The sequence below is a fragment of the Haliotis rubra genome, unplaced genomic scaffold (genome assembly GCF_003918875.1).
Source record: "Haliotis rubra isolate DU_JTF1 unplaced genomic scaffold, ASM391887v1 Scf716, whole genome shotgun sequence".
Classification (NCBI taxonomy): Eukaryota; Metazoa; Mollusca; class Gastropoda; order Lepetellida; family Haliotidae; genus Haliotis; species Haliotis rubra.
Genome location: NW_025767431.1, coordinates 447,845 through 470,080, shown reverse-complemented (window position 1 = coordinate 470,080; position 22,236 = coordinate 447,845). Strand labels below are relative to the sequence as shown.

The 22,236-nt window shown below is 39.8% G+C and overlaps 1 protein-coding gene across 1 annotated transcript; it reads left to right on the top strand.

Moving 5' to 3' along the window:
• The first annotated feature begins 8,642 nt into the window (after nucleotides 1–8,642).
• Nucleotides 8,643–17,315, top strand: LOC124259267 (arrestin domain-containing protein 3-like). The gene is made up of 7 exons (XM_046693375.1): nucleotides 8,643–8,907; nucleotides 10,225–10,359; nucleotides 12,190–12,416; nucleotides 12,953–13,135; nucleotides 13,708–13,890; nucleotides 14,178–14,361; nucleotides 15,041–17,315. The coding sequence occupies exons 1-7, from the start codon at nucleotides 8,790–8,792 to the stop codon at nucleotides 15,190–15,192; spliced, it is 1,182 nt and encodes a 393-aa protein (XP_046549331.1). The 5' UTR covers nucleotides 8,643–8,789; the 3' UTR covers nucleotides 15,193–17,315.
• The last annotated feature ends 4,921 nt before the right edge of the window (nucleotides 17,316–22,236 follow it).

Genomic DNA, 22,236 nt, shown 5'->3' with positions numbered 1-22,236 from the left:
ATCCAGATCCAAGCAGGCCATATGTACTTTACACTGATGCCAGCGATAGCTGCGTGGGTGCCTGCCTAGCACAACTACATTATGACGACAGTACATCTCCGGGAGTTGAGAAACCAATCCATTTCCTATCACACAAGTTGACAGATACTCAAACACGATGGTCAACGATTGAAAAAGAAGCATGTGCCATTCATTATGCCTTGCAAAAACTTGACCATTATCTGCATAATGCCAAATTCGTCATCCGAACGGACCATAAAGAGGTACCTGCTGGAGTCGCCGATGCAAAATAAGAAGGTACAACTTTGGGCACTTGGAGTTGCAGGCTACAACTGTGAGATTGAGATTGTACTAGATGGCCCAAGCAATGCCCTTGAAATTAATGTCCTTGACTCAAGCACATTCTCAGCAAAGGAGTTTGCCAGCTGTGAACCTCAACAAAGCGAGACCCCTGACGTCCCCAAAACGTGCAGATTGGGACTGGACATGAGCTCAGAACAACTGAAGGACAGGAACATCCAAGACATTAAGATCAAGCTGGAAAAGGGTAGTGGAGACGAGTCATCATTGAGAAGGTTTCTACTTATAGGTGGGTTACTCTTTTTTATGAGTGATGCGGATGATGAACCAGCTCTCAGATTATATGTGCCTGAACATCTTCAACAAGATGTATTGACACAATACCACGATGAGAATGGGCATATGGGAATTGACAAGACATTTGAGGCGATTAAGACCAAATATTATTGGCCGAACCTCTACAAAAAGCTGTATAGCTACATCACAAGGTGCATCACCTGTCAAGCTCGTATGATGAAAGCACAGAAGCCACCACTACAAGATACTGATATGCCACCCTATCCATTTGCCAAGGTGAGCATGGACCTTTCTGGCCCATACCCTACTTCCTTGTCTGGAAACAAGTATATCATTAGCTTTGTGGACCATTTCAGCGGTTGGCCCGAAGCATTTCCCGTCCCAGACAAAACAGCAGAAACCGTGGCCCACTTACTAATCGAGGAGATCTTTCCACGATTTGGTGCCCCACTTCAGATTGTCACTGACAATGGCACGGAAAAAGTAAACAGGGTAGTTAGGGAGACCCTGGAGGCACTCGGGATACATCATGTGAAAACCTCGTACTATCATCCACAGGCCAACAGCCGAGTTGAGCGATTCCATCGAACCCTACACGATGTACTCGCTAAGAAACTGGACGACGACTTGACCAGCTGGGACTTGTACCTTAACCAGACATTGGCGGCCATAAGGTTCAACATCTGCGAATCATCGAAATTCTCACCCTTCTTCCTGTTGTATAATCGAGATGTCGTGTTACCTATTGATAACCTACTCAAGCCAAGAAGAAAGTACACTGGAGAAGACGAACACAAGATCGGGTTACAACAGCAACATAAATCCTTCGTACTGGTACATAGGAACATGAAGAAGGCTAAGCGCAGACAGAAAAAGTATGTTGACAGGAATAGGAAGCCAAACAAAATAAAAATAGGAGACCCAGTCTTCTACAGGCTCCACCAGAGAAAAAGCAAACTACAAAACAAGTGGAAGCCGTTTTTCAGAGTCATAGATCAGACCTCTCCTGTCACCTATATAATCCGATGTCAGCTTGATGGATCAACCACAAAAGCCCATGTAGAGCACCTTAGAGTAGCTGAAATAGATGAATGGGACATCCCAAAAGATATCAGTGGCCGTCCTAAGAGAAAGACTGCCTACGTTGTCCCTCCCTCATCTGAATCAAGTTCAGAAAGTTCAGATGCTAAGACAGGGGATCCGTTAGCTAGAATTGCCAGACGATACCGCCAGGAAAGATCAGACTCTGAGGATGAGGATAACATCCCCCTGGCTGAGGTCGTTAAAAGGTTAAGGAGCAGAAGGCGAGTACAGGAACAGCTAATAACTGAAGATAGTGGCTCTGACCAAGGTTCTGATAATTCACAATCCTATCGCGAAGATGAAGTAAATGTCATTAGCTGCAACCCTGTCACAGCTAAAAATGACGAAACAGATATAAAGCCTCGGCCTAGTAACCAAGTTAGGAAGTTACTAGAAGCAGTAGCCCAACCATTGTAAGGCTTCGCAATAGTGTGGACAGCTATGACCGCAATGTATATAATGTCAATGTTATATATATATACATAGATACATTTGTTTACTGGACGATTTCTTAAGACTGCTGACCTCAGTGCCTTTGTATATATGAAAGACTTATTTTGACTGTTGATGACAGTTTTGCCTGATAATGAATATATGTAGAGGGATATATATCAATCTGCTATCCTCTGGTTTTCAGAAAACACTATGGGTGTCCTAATTCTTTTAGTATATGTGGGTTTAGCCAGTGGTGCCATGATGTTCGAAAACATCATATTTCAGAAATTGAATGACGTAACGACCACCAGGTCTAAGTGGTTAGTCACCTTTGTTATAGACTTAAAACCTTACCAGTCTTATTTAACCAAATGTCAGACTGACATCAATGATGTGGCATTGATTATCCATAAGGTAATTAACAAGAACTATAGTGCTACTTATTCTGGAATAGAAAGCATGTTCGTGAAACTAGATCAGGAGATAGATAACTTAAACATCACCTTGAATAATCTTCGTGAAAATTTCTTAGAATATCATCAACTGTCGAGGCCTAAAAGGTCGCTCTTACTCTTTGTTGGTAAAGCATTAAGTTTCCTTTTTGGCACCGTTTCAGATGAAGACCTTGAAAGTATCAAAAGAAATTACATAATTTAGCTACGAACCAAGCTCGTTTAGTACATGTAGTACAGGAAGGGTTAACTATTCTGAATGTATCCAGAGTCCAAATCGGAGAAAATAGACATGCCATTAACGAAATCGTAGATAGCTTACAACAAATCGACAGCACGATCCAGAATGTTACTGACCATTTTCAAGTACGCATTGATAACATGGAGTGGGCTGTAAAGACTTATTTACAAATAGAACTAGTAATAGAGGAACTAAGACAAACGATAGAAACCCTTACAAACTATTTGGAACACCTTCATTTGCAATTGAATATGCTATCTCTGGGCCATATGTCACCAAGCACAATAACTCCCACGCAGTTACTAACTATATTAAGGGAGGCAAAGATTCATCTACCCCAAGGTTCAAGTTAGCAGGTGACCCTGAAAACGAGTTATGGTATTTCTATAGGACTCTTAAATGTACCACATTACTTTATGACAACAAGATAGTCGTAGTTGTCTCTCTCCCTCTTTTAGATTTAGATGGTCATGTTGAGATATATCAAGCACATAACCTACCTGTTCCTATCCTGGCCAATGAAATTGACAACCCTGCCAATAGTCTCCATAATTTGATAGCTAAATACAAGTTAGAGGCTAGTTTAATAGCAGTTAACACCAAGCGCACCAAGTACATGTTGCTGAAAGACACAGAAAAACATGGGTGCACTGCGAGTTTGGTCGGTTATTGTCAAATTCAAAGTCCTGCATATCCCATAAATTTCAGTCAGTTATGTATAGTCTCTCTCTTTATGAAAAAAGAACAGAAAGTAAAAAAGTTCTGTAGAACAGAAGTAATGCCTCAGACTATTTTACCTTTGGCTGAATATCTGACTACTGGGCAGTGGGTCATAGCAACGCAGGAAAGATTAGATTTCACAATAGGCTGAATGTAACGCAAATGCTCTTGGTTGAACCCTAACAAAGAAAAACGTTTGATCTCAAAAAGGCTAGATTACCAAAGAAACTAAGATATCCTTATAAAATTCCAATGGATCACTTAATTGAACAATTAGAGTCAATGGGTACGATTGAGGAAATGGAAACTGGGAACTACTTATGGACCTTTGTTATGGTGGCATTATCAGTTACATTGATAATAGTGTTGGTTACTCTCTATTCAAAATTTATCAAACCCTGGCTTGCCAAAAGAATTAGGAGGGGAAAACACACCCATGTTGCTTCCGGGTTCGAGTTGGTGCCTGTTGAAACGGAAGGTGCGGTTACCACCGACAGGGAGCGGATAGCCTCTGCACCACTCGTGCCTGGAAGGGTGGACGGAATGGGAACCACAACGGTAGTGCGACAACTCTACCCAAGTCTGGACGTGACTGGATAATCACCACCCAGGAACGACGGCGGCAACGTGATCCAGACTGTGTTGTGTCCCGACGGGATGTCCAAGGACTAACTCGTGAACGACCAAGTTCGATTAAATGCCCCAGTGTGTTGAAACTGTGGGAATGTGAGTGAACTGTGTAAATATTTACCAACCCTTTCAAGGAAACTATAATTTTCCATTTGTGTACTATGGTGAACTGTAGCAACAATATACGGCTGAAACACAACGCAAGGACTATATAACAGTACAAGAAAAATGAAATTTTTCCTGCGAAAAATTTCAAAGTAAAGAGGGGCGAATGTAACACAATAAGCAGCATGCCGCTGTGTTGGCCCATGACACTAATCCAGTGAGACAGACGCACTATTTCTCTGCCACCTAGCTGACCGGTGCGTGCCTTGCTGAGAAACTATATTTCATTAAAAAGTCAGGACAGGGTCTTTCGAACTCTCACAAAAATGTCACACCAGACATTAACGAGGGAAGTGATTCATGTGGTGGATAGAAGCAGGAACAAATGCATCGGACACTAATCCAGCGTGACCGGTGTACTGCCCACCGTTCCCTCCAGACTGACCGGAATATGTCAAGAAGGAGACCATATCTCACTAGAAGTTAAAAACAAGGAGTTAAGAAAACTGACGTGAAATGCCACACTGGACATTGGCCATGAGACTGATTAATCTAGTGGACTTAGCTGGATCAACCTGCCAGATTGTTTGTGGCCAGTGTGACGTTTAAGAGAGGGGGGTATGCTGGTTAAAAGGCAGCCAGGCCCCACTCTCAAGCAGAACCCAACTGACTCTCACAGACGACACTACTGCCAGCTGAGAGGGACTCTCCGCCCGCATCTGCCTGCCTCTACCTACAGCTGCTTGGACCCTGCCGGGACCATGCTGACCAGACCAGCCCTGTGGACTCTGTGATGAGACTGCGACTGAAATAAATACTTCAATTCCTTGCAAACCTTTTGTTGTCGCCTGTATTACTTTGTTACAAAGGTTACAGTCGCCGGGTACAGACCACAACTGTTTCCAGAACCTTTCATTGGCATCATTGGGAGACCGTTTATCATGCTCACCATCACCGATTGTTTTCAGTTACCTGTAGAAGTGTTTTTCATTATTTCTAAAAAGTTTATTCTGTTTGATAAATTGTTCTTCTTTTCCCATTTTTTCTTTCTTACGATCCAAACTTTTATTTTGGCCTTAAGGGAATCGACAATTTTGGAGAAGTCCCTTTTCTCTTGTTGTCTTATATTGTAATTTTAATTTTCTCCATATTGACTTTTGTCGTTTAGACATGGGATTCCCTGATGATCGTATCTTAAGGCACAGCTCTATCCAGGAAATGTTTCTTCTAGTTTCATTATGTTTTACTTGAAACCGGTTTTTCTTTGATGTCTTGTTCTTAGAATTGGGTGTTTTTGTCCTTAGAAACTGAGCAAAGTTCCTCCAAAGTTAGAGCTGCAGCATAGACACAGCAATTCACTTCATGTATCGAACAGTCCGCAGAAAGTTTCAGAGAAATAGTTTCATTTAATAAATCAATTTCATTTTTGGGAAAAGAAACGTTTAGTTGTTTAAATGGCCTCCCATTTTCTAGAGGTAAACCACAAATTTCCTTATAAATAGTGTTAAACAGAATATAAACAGGGTTCTCAGAAAGATCTGCAACTGAAGAAGAAGAATGAGAAGCAGAAATTTCGGGGACAATTGACTCCATGCCAGAAGGGTTTGTTTCGGGAAGAAGAGAGTGGTTCACGCGGACATCCATTAGTATTATTATCATTATTATTATTCCAACTATAAGGTGGCGGTCTGTAAATAATCGAGTCCGGACCAGACAATCCAGTAATCAACAGCATGAGCATCGATTTGCACAAATGGGAACCGATGGCATGTGTCAACCAAGTCAGGGAACCTGACCATCCGATCCCATTAGTTGCTTCTTACGACAAGCATGAGAAGACCAATTCTATCCCGGATCTACACGGGTCACAACGTATATGGCAACAGATACCCCGACATCGTCTCTCTCGGACGTCCTTGTAAAGCAGTCATTGATGCCAACGGTGGGCATACCCGTTACTGACATTGTTTCCAAACTTTTTGTTCATTTCAATTTAACGCCCATATCCTTTCGAACGTAACCTGTGCTTTCATTAAATGGTCCTTTACGAACTTGATCTTGTTGTTCGTTAAGAGTTTGATAACAAATGCTTTAGTTGCATAGTTACCTCCACAGTCCCATTGGTCATGCGTTTCTAGAGTAGCTCAGTATATTTATGACGTTGCTGCTTTCTTGAAAATCCAAAGTCAGTACGGTGTTTGCAGCATCAGAAATTGTGTATCGAATATCCTGTCTGCAAATCTTGACGCAACAACAGGTCGTCTACTACTATACGTCATTATGATTAATTCCAATTATGCTAAATGGATACATGGGCGGATGAAAAACACAAATTAGCAAATACACAAATGAGAATCAGTTACTGAATAGAAAAACATTGAATAAAAAAAGGATTATTGATTCTTTAGCGTTATTTTTCATCAATCACTTCAGATGGGTTATTAGTGGTCCATAGTATTACGCTTCTACATTCGGTCGTTAGATCCTCAACTAATAATGTTGTTAGGGAGTTAAGAGTATTCAAATATCTGAAAATGTCTTTATGTTAAGAAAGGTATGATACTTCATGGATAACAACTTCTTCATTATATTATGATGCGACGTTTCGGTATAGATTCTTATACCGTTGTCAAGCAAGAGTGACCGAAACGTCGCATCACACTATAATAAAGAGGTTGTTATCTATAAACTCTCGTACCTTTCTTATTATTCATCAACTTCTAAAATGCCAATCAAACATATTATGTTCACGCTCCCAAGAATTGCATTCACGTAATTGAAATCAAATGTAATCGAATCGATCTTCAACCAAATCGAGCTGATTAACAATATATACATTAACTTTCTACATTATTAATGGGTCTTACACGGCGGGTTTTGCATAACTTAACTCAGGATTCAGCGATCCAGCAGGAACAAAATGATACATGTATATAACTTTCTAAAAAATTTAAAAGATAATCATTTCTAGTTATTGTTGCACGGCAATAATGAAAGACGTTGGAACACATTACAATCAGTATCAGTAGATGACAGATGACCTCTAATTATCTTGCTAAGGGCTAAGAACGGAATTTAAATATTGACGCATATTGCATTAGTAATGAATTGCTATGATTTGTCAAACACCTATTCACTCGACCAGTGAGTGAGTTACAATTTAACATCGCGTCGGCAATATTACAGCCATAATTCGATCACTCGACCAGATATAGTGTGTATGGATCTCCTTTGCAATACCTGAATCTGTTCTCCAGCGTGGTCTATGACGTATGACGTTGACGCACACGTCTCCCTTTCGTGTCCCACACGTGTCGATGGGGGAACGGACTGGGTCCAGTGCTGGCTATCCCCTATACTGGAAGAGAGCACTGATTTGTGCATGAAAAGCCCCGGCGTTGTCGTGACGAAAAACAATACGTCAACCCAAACAAAGGGTATGCACCATCATAAAGTATCCAGGGGCATGTTGAAATACCCCACAGCACCTCTCAAAGAAGTCCAATGTGAATTGGGAGACATCTGCAAAAATGCACAGCGATGATTGCCGCAATTTCGACATTCAATACCGCCATTGACGTCCATAAACAATGAAGAAAAGAAACATGAGTAATGATTCACAGAAAACAATGGGCCATCTCTGAACATGATAGCCCACACACCCGTGTGCGCTATTGTTTGGAACACATGCAAAGAACAGGAAGAGCATTGGTATTTGGTTGTATAGACTTAAAAGCAAAATGTCATACATTTTCGACAATATTCTGGTCTAATAAAGGACTTATTATCCCTTACGACCTGCCTGGAATCGATAATTGAAACTTCGAGGTGAACAGCTTTCAAACAGAGAACACTTGACATATATGGAATGTAAACAATTGTTTCGTACATCGAAAACTGTTGTGCGTTGGATATTCGTAAAGAGCACTACAAGGGACATAACTCTATGGGGTTCGTTTGAAATAATGTTCGGCTGGTGGAGAGCGCGAGAGTCAATTTAATGCAAAGTTGCATTAATTCTTTCGAACTTTGTAATTTAATATTGTAATCTAAATACGTATTTTTTTGGCCATAAATTATACGGTACTATAGAAGTATTGAGAGAATATATTATTTATTGTTAGAGAAGTGTGGTGTGTAATAATGTCTTTAAACGTTCTTGATTGGAATGTTGGTTGTCGACACTTTCCTGTGTTATTAAATTTGTTATTAACAGTTTCATGATCTCTTTTAGTAAGGGAGTATATACGCCACAGAACCCACATGTACATGTAAGCAAACACCAGCTTATCGTAACGGTGTACTACGTGCTCGGCTGCAGCCTGACCCCGTTGCCAACGACCCACCCAAACAACAGAGCGGCACAAGTCATGGTTGTGAAACGGCGCGGACGCTTGTGATTGGAATAGATTATGCTGTGTTTGCACCCTTCAGTGGTATGTCGCAATAATATAATGTGATTGCCCATATTTCTACAACCTCAGATCGACGACCAACACATAACCTGACACACAGACTTCGCAACCATGGGTAAACTGAAGCTATTTTCAATAAGTTTAAACAATCCCCAAGCAGTGTATTACCCGGGCCAGTTCCTTGAGGGACATGTCACGGTGGAACTGAACGAGGAAATGAAAATGAGAGGTAGGTAATGGATAACACTTAGACATCTAGACAATTGGAAATATATAAATATTCAAAAATTGCTAAAATGCGCCTTGAGAATCGGAGGTATGTGTGTGTGGAGAGCGGGTTCGTACGTGTGTGTGTGTGTGTGTAAGCGCGGGGTGGAGGTCGAAGGGCGGGGACTAGTGTAAGGGTTGGATCTGTGATATGTATCAGAGACGTTATTTCCACCAAATCACACTTTGATCACTATGTTTCCTGGTTTATTGTTTAACGCTGCACCCAGCAATATCACGGCGGTCTGTAGATAATCGAGTCTAGACATGTATGACACGTGTCAGCCAAGTCAGCGAGGCAAGTCAGTAACCCGGTCAGGTTAGTCTATTAACCATGATGACCGGCGGGGTAGGGTAAAACCTATAGACAAGTTGCAAAATTAAAATAAACATACATACACCAGAATTACGGAATATATATCTCTCTCTCTTCCCTCCCCCCCTCTCTTTCTCTCTCTCTCCCTCTCTCTCCCTCTTTATATATATATATATGTAGAAATTCAGTTTAGTTCATTTGTAGCTGTTTATTGCAAAATTATCATAAACATACATAAGCTACACCAGAATTACGAAATCTCTCTCTCTCTCTCTTGATGCTTACTTCACGGGTAACACGCGAATAGGGTTCAACGGGTGGGTCGTCACATACACATAAATCAACAAGTAAAACAAAACTGCAGTGATAGGGGGGAAGCTTACAGTGTATGCAAACATCCAAATTCAGATATAACCACCCTCGTTCCGAATGACGAAATGATCATTATTAACTCGTCTCCACGATGTATTGCATGCAAATGTGAGTTCTAATGTGATGGCGGCTCAGTGAGGGTGGATATGGATCACAACCCAACCTAAGCAGTTGCAAAGTACCTGTCAGAACGTTTATATATATGACCGTTCCCTCGGTCATATGTTTGCATGTTCAAAGGAATCACAACACTTGAATAGATCAAACCAAAACTCTTTTACAAGTCTGGAATGATTTTCAGGTAAAATTAGGTCGTTCCACACATTAATTATACCCCGACGGTTAATGTAATGTCAACACGAGAAACATGCTTGAGAAGGCAGATTATTCAGTTGTACCTGCTGAGGTTCTAGTCGAGTGCTTATTAATTGTGTATATTTACATGGGATAGTGTTAAGTCAAACTGCTGACTAAAAGTACGTGTGTCACAACTGTACATGTTTCAGCGTGTTCAGCTGTGGTGTGTAGAATTCAGCTAATAAATCGAATACGCCTTTGATAAGATATTAGAACATTTGCTCTATTTGACAGGGATAAGGCTTCAATTCTACGGTGGCGCTATTGTGAGATGGTCGGAGACTCATACGTCGGGCAAACGCACGACTGTTAGGCATTACTCAGCCCACGAGACCTACTTCAATTCTGAACTGGTTTTATTTGGAAAAGGTAGGAAAAACAACCAAAAGAAAAACCACTCATAATAAATGGTGTGTGTTTCCTATGACGGAAACAGGTAAGTGAATTACATGTACACGTTGAAAAGTGGCGCGATCGGATGACAACATTGCGTGACAAGGTTCAGTTTGAGATATTTATCTTATTCATGGACTGCAGTTCAGACGCGCGAAATTATATTTTTGCATGCTTATGAATAATTTGGAGTCATATTTTTCTAACTAAATAGTACCCTAGGAAAATGGTACATGGAACTTTCAAATTATGACACGTGCATTGTAAACAACACTGAACAACGTTTACAACATACACAAGGAAAGCATTAATTGTAGTTCGTTATAACAGTAGTTCGATAAACACATTCGACTGTCGGACATCTAGGATCAACACACGTGACATGTGACTCGATAAGTATCATGTGAATTCATCCCAATAAGAACTGTTATACATTTATTATTGTGGCAATTTCACTGTCACATAGAACGGTGTCCGCTAATAACATACCCCGCCTAATTTCAGGAATGATTAGAGAAGAATGAATGGACGTCAGTACAATATAATTATAGCAACAGCACAAAATTTAGCCTCAAATTCCAAATAATTCTGCAAGGTACCATTTGTTGCAACTGTTATTTGATTGGTGACCTATCTGCCCAAGATAACACTGATAATTCAAAGACTGTATACAAGAATTGTACTTCCTCAGTATTATTCTTTTGTGTTTCTTTTCATTTGTGAATGAGATTTAATCGGAAGTGAACGACAGCGCGGCCTTGTGAAGGATTAGTGAACTATGTACTATACAAAAGCAACAAAACCTTGGTCTTGGATGCGATTTTCAGAAAGCGGCAACACCGTTTTGGACAGACCTGTTGGCTCTCATCACTCAAACACACATTTACTGAAAGATGTGATGCCCGTTGTTTGTCGCCTTCCTTGTTCTCCTTTTTTAGTGTTTCGATTTCTATTTTCTGACGACAGTTTTGTTAAAGGTTTTAGTTGAAGGTATGTTCACAGAAAACTATGTCACGATGGACCTATAATTCGGAAAATATATACGGTACTCAATTTAGTTCATTTTTAGCTTTTTTTTCAGTAATTACCGACTCCGCTCTAGTTGTTGAACGCCGATATCTAAATCTTAAATTTAGCTTGTTGTAAGCCTGTTCGTTATGACCTCGTTTTTATGTCTCGATTGCCGTTCTAGAAGAAAATTCCAACTGTAGGTGTACATGTAGTTTATAGGGATACTTGTCCTCAAATCATAATAGGATGAACACAAAAGTAAACTATGAAAGTGCGTGTCAAACATTGTAATCATGTTGATATGCAGGCAGTGGGTTTGAACAAGGTCAAGGAATCGACAAGGTATTAATGAGAACATCAGTGTTCAAACGTATTCGAGAGTGGCCCAAATGTGATAAAGTTCTCTTGATTAATATTATTATATTTTCCAGCTGGTATGTTGTGTCAACACATGAAATATTTACAAAAAAATAAACATTCGTGATTGTAAGGGACATAACATGTATGTCATCATGATAAAGAAAAGCAAATATATATTGAGAGGAGGTGAAAACAGAAGTCAAAGTATGGGTGATATAATTGTTTTCAACAATACGTCAGTGGACATGTTGAGTCGAAAACTATTCACAACATATGTTAAGCTGAAAATGAAACCTGCTAAAATACACTGATCTTTAAAATATGTTAGAAACTGCTTCAATATGACACTTATATGTTAGAAACAGACTTGCTGTCCTTCGCCATGCCGTGTGCATAAACCTCAAGAACACTAAACATATATTGTCTGTTTTGCAGCGTCGGGGCAAGGGGGAGACAACCCTACTCTGCATGCAGGAAGTTATACATACCCCTTCCGATACCAGTTGCGAGATGGAATACCTTCCTCGTTTGAAGGTTCGTTCGGGAGGATAAGATACTATCTCAATGCTACCATTGACAAACCTTGGAAGTTCGACCACACAACGAAAAGAGCTTTTACTGTCGTCAATCTACTCGACCTCAACTCAGACCCTGGAGCTGCGGTAGGCGAAAGTTGTTGTTTTTAAATTATTCCATTTGAAATGTTGCTTGAAAGATTTCAAATTAATAATGACATAAAAACCGTATAATTCGACATCAACATGTATCACGTACACAAACATCATGTGACATTCCAACGTGCCATATAGTTCAAAGGTATATTCTTTAGTCACCACACAGTCATTCGTGTTTCGAAAAGGATAGACACTTTTTTGTAATGATTATCTTGAAGGACTCATTCCTATCAGTGAGAAATCATGCCGCTTTTATCAATATAATAGCAATCACAATGATATAGGCATTAGATATTGTGTCCATGTAGCTGAACGCTTTAAGTCTTATGTTTCATCGAACGCTTTAGTAATCGATCTTTGTGGGCTACGGCAAATGGTCGTACTATGCAAGGATGCTAAAAGTCCTTCATTGTGGTTGTAAAATCACGAAGATTTGTTCATTTGTTTGCAGGATATTGGTGCACAAAAAGTGTTTAACGATACCGAAATGCAGGAGTAATAACTTATTGCTGTTTTTATTGCAGGTTGGTTCACGGGGAGAAAATGAAAAGACCCTGTGTTGCTTGTGCTGCAAATCTGGGCCAATCAGCTGCAAGTTTCAAATTGACCGATGTGGCTACGTTCCTGGGGAATCTATTCCTATCAAAGCTGAGGTCATCAACCACAGTAACAGGAGGATGAAGAGATCATACGCCGAGTTATTCATGGTATGTAAGACTACAGTGTGTGAACATATAACTTCCTAACTTGATAACAGAAGTTAACTTTACTTGCTTACTTTCCATGGCATGTTCTAATCGTACGCGAGAGTTCTTATTGCTGGATGATGCCCCATCAATGTATATCTAAAGAAAACATTGAGATGTTGTATTCCCTGGCGATAATGTCTGTTTTCATGTTTGCTTTGGAAGTGTAAAACCAAAATACGAGAATATTCAATGGATAGCTGTTTGATTAACTTAAGGTACTTTGTCATCTCAATTTGATGAATGTTTCTAATGTAATTATATACCAATGTATGGAGTATACGTAGTCTACTGCTAATAGTGTTAACTTTAGAAAGAGATTGAAATCCATTCCGTACTTTAAATTCCAGATTGTGGGATTCTAGTAAAGCTAGTTTCAGCTGGATATACTATACAATTATCCTTATTACATTCAGTTTTATGAATATTGTGATGCAGTAATAGTGATGCTCCATTTCAACATCTTGTTCATTTTAGATCTGGGTATCATTGAGTCATGTAATTCTCTTTAGAAACTACAATCTATGTTGTAGGTAATCATCTTTCACTCAACAAGAAAGTCACGCACAGACTATCGAAAAATAGGGGAAATATCCCACGGAGAAATTCTTCCTGGAGACTCGGATACATGGAATGGAGACCTTCTACCGATACCACCATTGCCGCCATCCAAACTACATGGATGCAGAATCATTGTAATTGATTACTATGTGAAGGTAATTGTTCTTGCATTGATGAAAGTGACTTTCTATATATTATCCATATACTTGAAAACCAACGCAGTCTTTGAAGCTTTTCCGACCGTTATGCTTCCTTGTTACAGGCAATAAACCATGCTTGTGAGAGGAAATGTACCATTTTCGGACAGTAATTTAGCTCACTGTCGCTTGCAAGCGAGCATTCTTGTTTTCACATTTCTTGTTGTGCAATAAATATTTTAACTGCCTCCATGGCCTAAATATGTCACCAAAGGATGTATGGACTATTGTTCCTTGTGTTTCAGTTCTGCGTAACTCCTGCTGGACCCGCATTCCAGTTAGAAATACCGATCAAACTGATCATCGGATCCATTCCACTCAGGTCCACAGTCCAGCAGTACGGATTTCCTCCTCCGCTGCAGGGTCCTAGTCATTCCCAGCTCTACCAGGGAGGGACACAGGCTTCTGCTCCACCTGAAGCTTCAATGCGTGAGTTTCTTCTTTCTTCATGTTACCATGTTTATTCCTCAAATTTACAACCTGTTCGTAAACATCCCTAGCAGGGGCGGTGGGGTAGCCTAGTGATTAAAGCGTTCACTCGTCACGCCGAAGACCCGGGTTCGATTCCCCACATTGGTACAATGCTTGGATATTTCTAAAAGCGGCGTAAAACAACTCACTCACCCACCATGGCTCTCTATGCCTAATACCATCGTAGAATTACGTATCTATAGACTACCGGCAGAACATCAATAAAAAATACCACCTAACATTTTGCAAAAGAAATAAAAAATATTACCTAGTTGTTATTTCCGAGGCCTTTGTGGCGGTTGGTTGAAGCGGGCGCTCGTCAAGCCGCAGTCCCGTGCTCGAACCCCACATGGGTACTCACTCACCCGACTCATTGAGATGCCTGTATAAAAAATCGCTTATGAGAAAACGAAGCATACGGGAACGCAAAGATGTTCAGTTTGTCTCTCGATGTTATGTTCATTCAGATATACGGGAAGTTTTCAACTCTAGCCTTCATTGTAACAGTGCACCATCCTCTATACCATATGCATCAACCTGTTCATGCCTGTTACGTGTTTGCTGCAGCGGGGTCTTCGTTCGTGTTACCTATGTCATTCACGTTCCTAGAAAGTAAGAGCATTGTTTGCGGTTTCAGCACCACCGACCTATGCCGATAGTGCGTTTGGAACAGTGAACATAAAGGATGAGGATGACTCTGAGTATACCAAAGGGGACATGAACTACACTCCAGTGTACGCTTACTACAACTGGGGAACAACAGCCCAGCCTTCAGCTCCTACGCAGTAAATACACCTTCATCGCTGGAATCTGTAACAACAGGCAACATCCAAGATTCCAGCTCAACCAATTTATTATGCACCGTCATCAATACCAAATGCAAGATCTAGCATCCTAATGAGAAACTAGTGATTAGGTAATGTTGATACAAATTCACATGTGCAATCCTTGTCCCTGCATTAGATCTGTTTGGCTGTTCGTTAACGCCACGCACAGCAATATCTCACCTGGTTGACGGCCACCTATGAATGATCCAATCTGAAAAAGACAATTAAGTTATTGGCAACATGAACATCGATCTATACTATCAAGTATGAAAATAGATATAAGTTTGATAAACGAAAACAAAAACAAACTTGAATTGCATTTGGAAGTGATGCTAGCCATGAAACTTGATCAGGGATCATATCTTGGAACTTAATTTAATTATCTGTGCCACTATATATCAAACCGGCTTTCATGTATATCATCGTATCCAATCAATGCTAATTACCCCTTGCCCTCCTTTTGTTCATTGCCAGTCAGCGCTCATTACCCATTAGGCGACAATTCTGCCTGGAATTGCTCCTGTACTGCCAGGTGGTTGGGTAGCCTGGTGGTTAAAGCGGTCGTTCGTCACGCCATATTGCTGGAATATTGCTGAAAACGGTGTAAAAATCAAACTCACCCCATACCAAAAAATTCTTTTAGTTTCTGAGTGCGGCGGTTTGGGACATATTCTTGTACCTTGTCCGCTAGACACCAAACTCACATAATACTAAAATTAAGTTGTTTTCCATAGATTTGTCAGTATTGACTTCCAAACTAAAATGCTATGCAAAGACAGATTTACTCATGGCTTCCATTTGACCATTGTTAAGTACCAATCAGCACCAATTATCTATTGTCTTCTCCTGATAAGTGTCCACCTTCGTAATCTAATCACGTTTGCTGTTCTCGGATGTCCCTATCTACTTACTGTACTTCCTACATTTCATTAACCTGAAATTTGGAGTAAGAAAATACTCCGGAATATCCTGTTCCTCATGATACAGAAGTAGACATGCATACATTACGTCCCCATTACAATATAAGTTGTAGTATTATCATTCGGGATATACGGGGTTTCGGTGGATAAACCCAAGCACGGGACGCATACAGCTCCGTATAACCCGAATCATAATGCTACAACGAATTTATCTTACCGAATATTTAAATCTCACATTATGTAAATATAACATTAAAACAAACTGAAATTCAATCATATATTTTACTAACATGGTACCGACTTGTCGATCTGAACTACTGGTTCCCGGTTCAATGACTGCCGTGGATGCATGCTTTTTCCATGGGGTGCGGTATTAATGATTTATTCCCAACTTGGACGTTGTACAGCTGTCCACCGGGCATACATGGTAATTTATTCAAAGTCACGTGAACCAATCAGGGATGGACATTCTTGCATGAACTATAGCGTGATATACTGTGGATGGTTACAGGGGTAACCATCGATTTTCGAAATATAAAAGGACCTATTAACGTTTAGACTGCAAACAACTCATTTCAGAATAAACATTAATAACATGGACCTTGCCAACAATAAACATTAATAACATGGAACTTGCCAACAATAAACATTAATAACATTGAACTTGCCAACAATTACTTAACGACTGGTGGATAACATAATAACATTGTACCGATTCTACACGGTTTGGTTTGGTAGGTTTTTGTAAAGCCGCTCTCATCATAATCGAGTCTGGACCAGAGAATCCAGTGATAAACATCATGAGCATTGATCTACGCAATTGGGATACATATATAAGTGGACGTATTCACTCTTGAATCGTGGTGAACATATCACTGAACAACAGGTTAAAATGTCAAACTTGCAAATATTGACTTTTAACAGCGTTACCATCAGTCCATAAAAGTCGTGTCTTTTGCGTGTCTTTTAATGTGTATCCAAACACATGCTCGTTATTGCATGCCAAATCACTTCATCACTACCTCATACGTTCACATGTATGTAACATTTTAGCATTCTTTCTACAGGGTGTATACTGTGTACATGTCTCATAAAACTGCAAAACAAATGATTTTAGAAATTATTATAAATACCCGACCATTAATAAATATTATATGTTTTCACTCATTTTCGAGCTAATGTTTTCATACATAAAGGAGGAAAGAAACCCCGTACTTCTCTTGACTCATATTGCGGCGTAACTCTACTGCCAGTGATCTACAACGTTTTTGAAATGGACATCAGCAAAAGGATACCCCAAATCACAGACAGTAAGGTGTTCCCATCCAATCAACAGTTTAGTTTTATGAAGGGATCGTCCTGTGACAATACATTGTACAAGAAATTGAACCACATCATGGAGAGATCTAATTCCTTATATGCTGTTTTCTTGGATGGCCGGTCTTATGTACACACTGCACAATGTAGGAATCCTTGACAGCCTATGGACAATATTTGACAACATTTATAGCATAGTGGAAATTCAATAAGACACCTGTTCACTATATTAACTCCTCAAACAACTGTCCACCAGTAAGAAAGGTGTCATTGTCCTTGATCTGCAGATCCCGTCCCCAATTCAAACTGACGACATAGCTATCATGAGCCCGGTCTCAACGTGAATGGGGCTGTGGGGTAACCTTGTGGTTAAAGTGTTAGCTCGTCACGCCGAAGATCCGTGTCCGGTACAATGGGTGAAGCCCATTTCTGGTATCCCCCCGCCGTGATATTGCTGTAATATTGCTTAAAACGGCGTAGCGCCATACTCACTCATTCACTCTCAACGTGTGTGCAGGACATGCTATCAATATGTGAGAGCTATATAACGCGATATAGAACAAGTTTTATGGATAACAACTTCTTTATTTCGTAAAACTTGTTATCCATAAAACTTGTTCTATATTGTACGTCTCAACTTCTAAAATGCCACTCAAACAAGTTATATAACGCGAGTTGGCGATTTACATTCTCGCCTTCTAAAAGCAAACTGATGAGGTTGACAAAAACGAACATCGACTCTATGGCATAGTAATAAGAAATCAAACATGTAGGGATTGTCCTGGAAGTCTACCAATACATGGGAGAGAACTCTTGATGTAGTCTCCAAACTGAGGTCCTCTTCTACTGCTCTTATAGACTCAGGTCTCCATGCTAAAGCACTAAACCCCTAACTAGCTCTAACCCGATTCAGTCTGTTTGCATCCAAGAAGCCCTCTTTGGTTGTGAGCGCTGGTCTGAATTGTCCCCACATGAACTTATTGCTCTTGAAAGAGCTCAACGTATTGCTCTGAAATTAGCACAAGGTCTTCCTTGGTGCACCAGAACGAACAGAGCTAATTTCTTCCTGTGTTGGATCTCAAGAGAAGCCAGTATTACACGAAAATTGTTCTTCCTGGGGCATCTTTGTCGCTGTGCAAACCACCTTCTTCCAAAGAAACTGATTTTTTACAAGATTCTCTCTTCACCGATACAGCTGTGAGGCATATATACTCGGCCTCATCAATAAAGGGAATTGATACATAACACATGTAGAGAAAAGTTTCTCAGAAATAATAGAACTAAGAGTGCTATAGCAAACACGGTGTGGTGAAAACTTTGAAACCAAGGTTTGCCGTAGACAGCATCTACTTTTTGCGTTGTTTACTTCTGTTGTTCAATTAAACTGAATTTAGCAATGTCGAACAACGAATTAATCAGGCAGACTCGGAACAAACGTGACGTCTTACTGACTAGTGTAGCTTCCCTTTGATAAAGGGAAATAACTCAAGGGACAGAAGCTGGATTTGATATTCTCACCTATATCATTCCATTTGAAAACTATGGAATGTAGTTGATGGTGTCATTGCTCGGTCACAGGTCCCAGTGTCAGTACATACTGCTGTAATAACTGATATCTAAACATAATTCAGAGTCCTGGTGGAATCACTGTGCAATGAAATCAAGCAGAAGTGAGGGGAGAAATATCGAAACACATTTAGATAAACAGCACTTGATTATCTGACAGTTCTATCATTTTCACTTGATTGTTTAAACAGTTTCTTTCTAAAGATTTCAAACAAGCTTAGGTTTATTACAAAATGTTTTTGCATAATCGAACACGGATTGCACATTTGAAACAGCATATTTACCAAGGGCGAGGAATTTCCACTTCCAATGTAGATAGTATATTACATATTACCTGAAATTATTCAAAGGCATTTAGAAGTTGGCTCAGTAATACAAGACAAATCTTATGGATAACAACTTCTTGGTTAATTTTCACAACGTTTCTTGGCTAGTTCTTGTCTCTTCTTGACTAGCCGAGAAACGGTGTGAAAATAAACCAGGAAGTTGTTATCCACAAGATTGGTCTTGTATTACATATTGCCTGAGCACACGAGGCTCAATTCATGAAATGCTCTAACTCCACCCCTTGTGTTACTGAACGATACACAGCCTTTAGAACAAATGGCAAAAGAGAAAAGTCATACTGTTGGATATTTTCGGGATATAAGTTCTCAAAGGCATGACATAGTAGTTGCCTTCATAGCACAAGAATACATAAAGTCACTTTGACTCGGTTCAACCCTGTCAATGACCAGCATGTATTGAATCTCCTTCATGACTTAAGGTTGTAAATTTGTGTCAGTATTGGACATTTTGAAGAATCATGCATTTCAACACGAGCTATACTTGCAATTGATCATGAGGATCGCTCACACACTTATACAAAGCGTCCTATACAGGACATAGCCAAGTCTGAAGGTGAAAAGGAGAAAGATAATTATTGGATCCTTGTAAGTTTAAACAAGAGGAATAGATTGAAAAAAACTCTTGTGACATTCGTATTGTGAGGTGTATATATGGACTCACGTTTACATATGTATCTCAACATAAGATAACCTCCGAAAAAGCTTGCACTTTTTTTATCCTTCACGTGGAGTTGTAAGCGTCCAGTTGTAAGCGGAAATATTACACTATGTTATCTTGTCAAACAAGACAAAACTGACAACAGAAAAAGTATCTTTGCCGTAACGGGTTAACTTCCAATATAACATTGCATGCGTAGTTATGTTCAATTCAGATGTTTTATTTATTAGAAAAGAAGATTAACATTCAGAAAACATGTTAGAAATACTGCGAGCTTACAAAACGTGCATAGTCCGCCTCGAGAAACCCTAACCTATCGGGAATCCTCGAATTTGATCCACTTCATCTAAGAAACATTTTTTCTGAAATTAATTCAATTCAGGATGTAAAATACAACAAAACGTTGTTCTTTTTAACTTTTAATGGAACGAATCTTATTCCATAAACGAATTCAATCATCTTTTCAACATAACTATTATAATTTGAGAGAACTCTTTAAAATTCAAACTGTTGCATTGAAATCAGGGCTTCGGTCATTGATCCGCCTTTGGAAACAAAGTTAAATATATTTTGGGACTTTGCATTTTGGAACATTCACGAGATCCCCATAACTTTGAGAATGTGACCATCCATGCAAATGCCCGAAGACCAAGGTAAATCTGTTCTTATCGTGTCCAGAAGTGAGCCTATGGGCTTAAATTCCAAAATCCAAACTCGTTATTAAGCCCACCCAAACTCGTTATTAGGCTCATGTGCTTAATAACGACAGGGCGTAAATACGAGGATTCCCGGTAGCTTTGAGATACTCCGTTCTGATCTACGATTTAGTAGATTCCGTTTGGAAATAACGAACTTCTTTCAAAACAGTACATTTATGTTCCCTCGAAACGGAACACCTATTAAATGCAGTTTAGCAAACGGAATCGAAGATGTCCGCATTGTAATGAAAGGGCGACAACTCTGGACGCATCAATGGACTAAATGGCCGTGGAACGCTTTAGTTACATTTCAGACTAACGGCAGAACATTATGCCGTAAGAAACCGATAAACTCTCCCACTCTCGAGATGGGCCCACCAATAATCGCGATTGTTTTTCAGTCTGGGCATGGAATTTACCAAAGTGTTTCTCATTACATTGTCCGTTTTAGACGAGACACGTTGTAAAAAACGATTACGATCTCAGTTTCACAATATCCTCTTGTTTATCAACGGTGCCACGATAAATACAAGTCATCACATCTAAACAGCAGATATCTGTAAATCTACAAGTACACATCAGATTCGTACATTCCTGCAACAAACAATATTAGAAGATGCAATTTCTGTTTACTTCAAAATAGTAGATAAAAAATAGTAGTCCGCATTGTTAAATAAACCCAACAGAACTAAATTCACCTACTCATCACATAAGGTCCATTTGAAGCATATTTCTAATTTCATCGATAAGTGTGCTCACGAGTAGGTTATATGGTCAAAGGGAAATAACTCTCGCTATTAGAGGTAACGTGTCGAAATGTTAATATGGAAGCCGCGCAAAAGCCATTTGGGTAACTTTATCCATTTAACCTTTTGTATATCTATTTAACCTTTTTGTACATTCAGAGGAGCACCCCCAAGACATCACGATTACATGAACTTGTGTGTGTTTAGAAGTACGAGGTAAAATCAGATATGTTTTAAATTCTACTCAAAATTTGGAAGATACTTAAATCCGATTAAACAGTCAAAGGTTTCACCAGCCAACTGGTCATATTTCCTGGTTTCCGAGCGCCTGGCAGAGTAGCCAGTGCCACCAAGTGTTCTGGAATAAGGCGGATGGGCAGAGGCTCTATCAACCAGAACACGGAGGGGATCAGTGCCTAGAAAAGGTGTCTTTAATTCAGGCAAGGTGGGTTAACGTTAACTGATTTGTCTTTGTTTGTTGTTTAACGCCGCACTCATCAACCAAATCAGAGCCTGACCACCCTAACACGTTGGTGATAGGTCTGACTTATATACTGAGCAGCAAAAGAAACGCAAGTTTAAAAAAAATGAAATCTCATGAAGGTTAGGGTTCATGTATTATGGAAAGTCCATGGTAAAGTGACGTAACGATCCCATGAGATAATGTCATGCAATTTGACGTCCATACGAACCATTCGCACAAACACACAAACAGTGCAGCAAAACCATAAATTTAGCACGCGCATCGACGGTT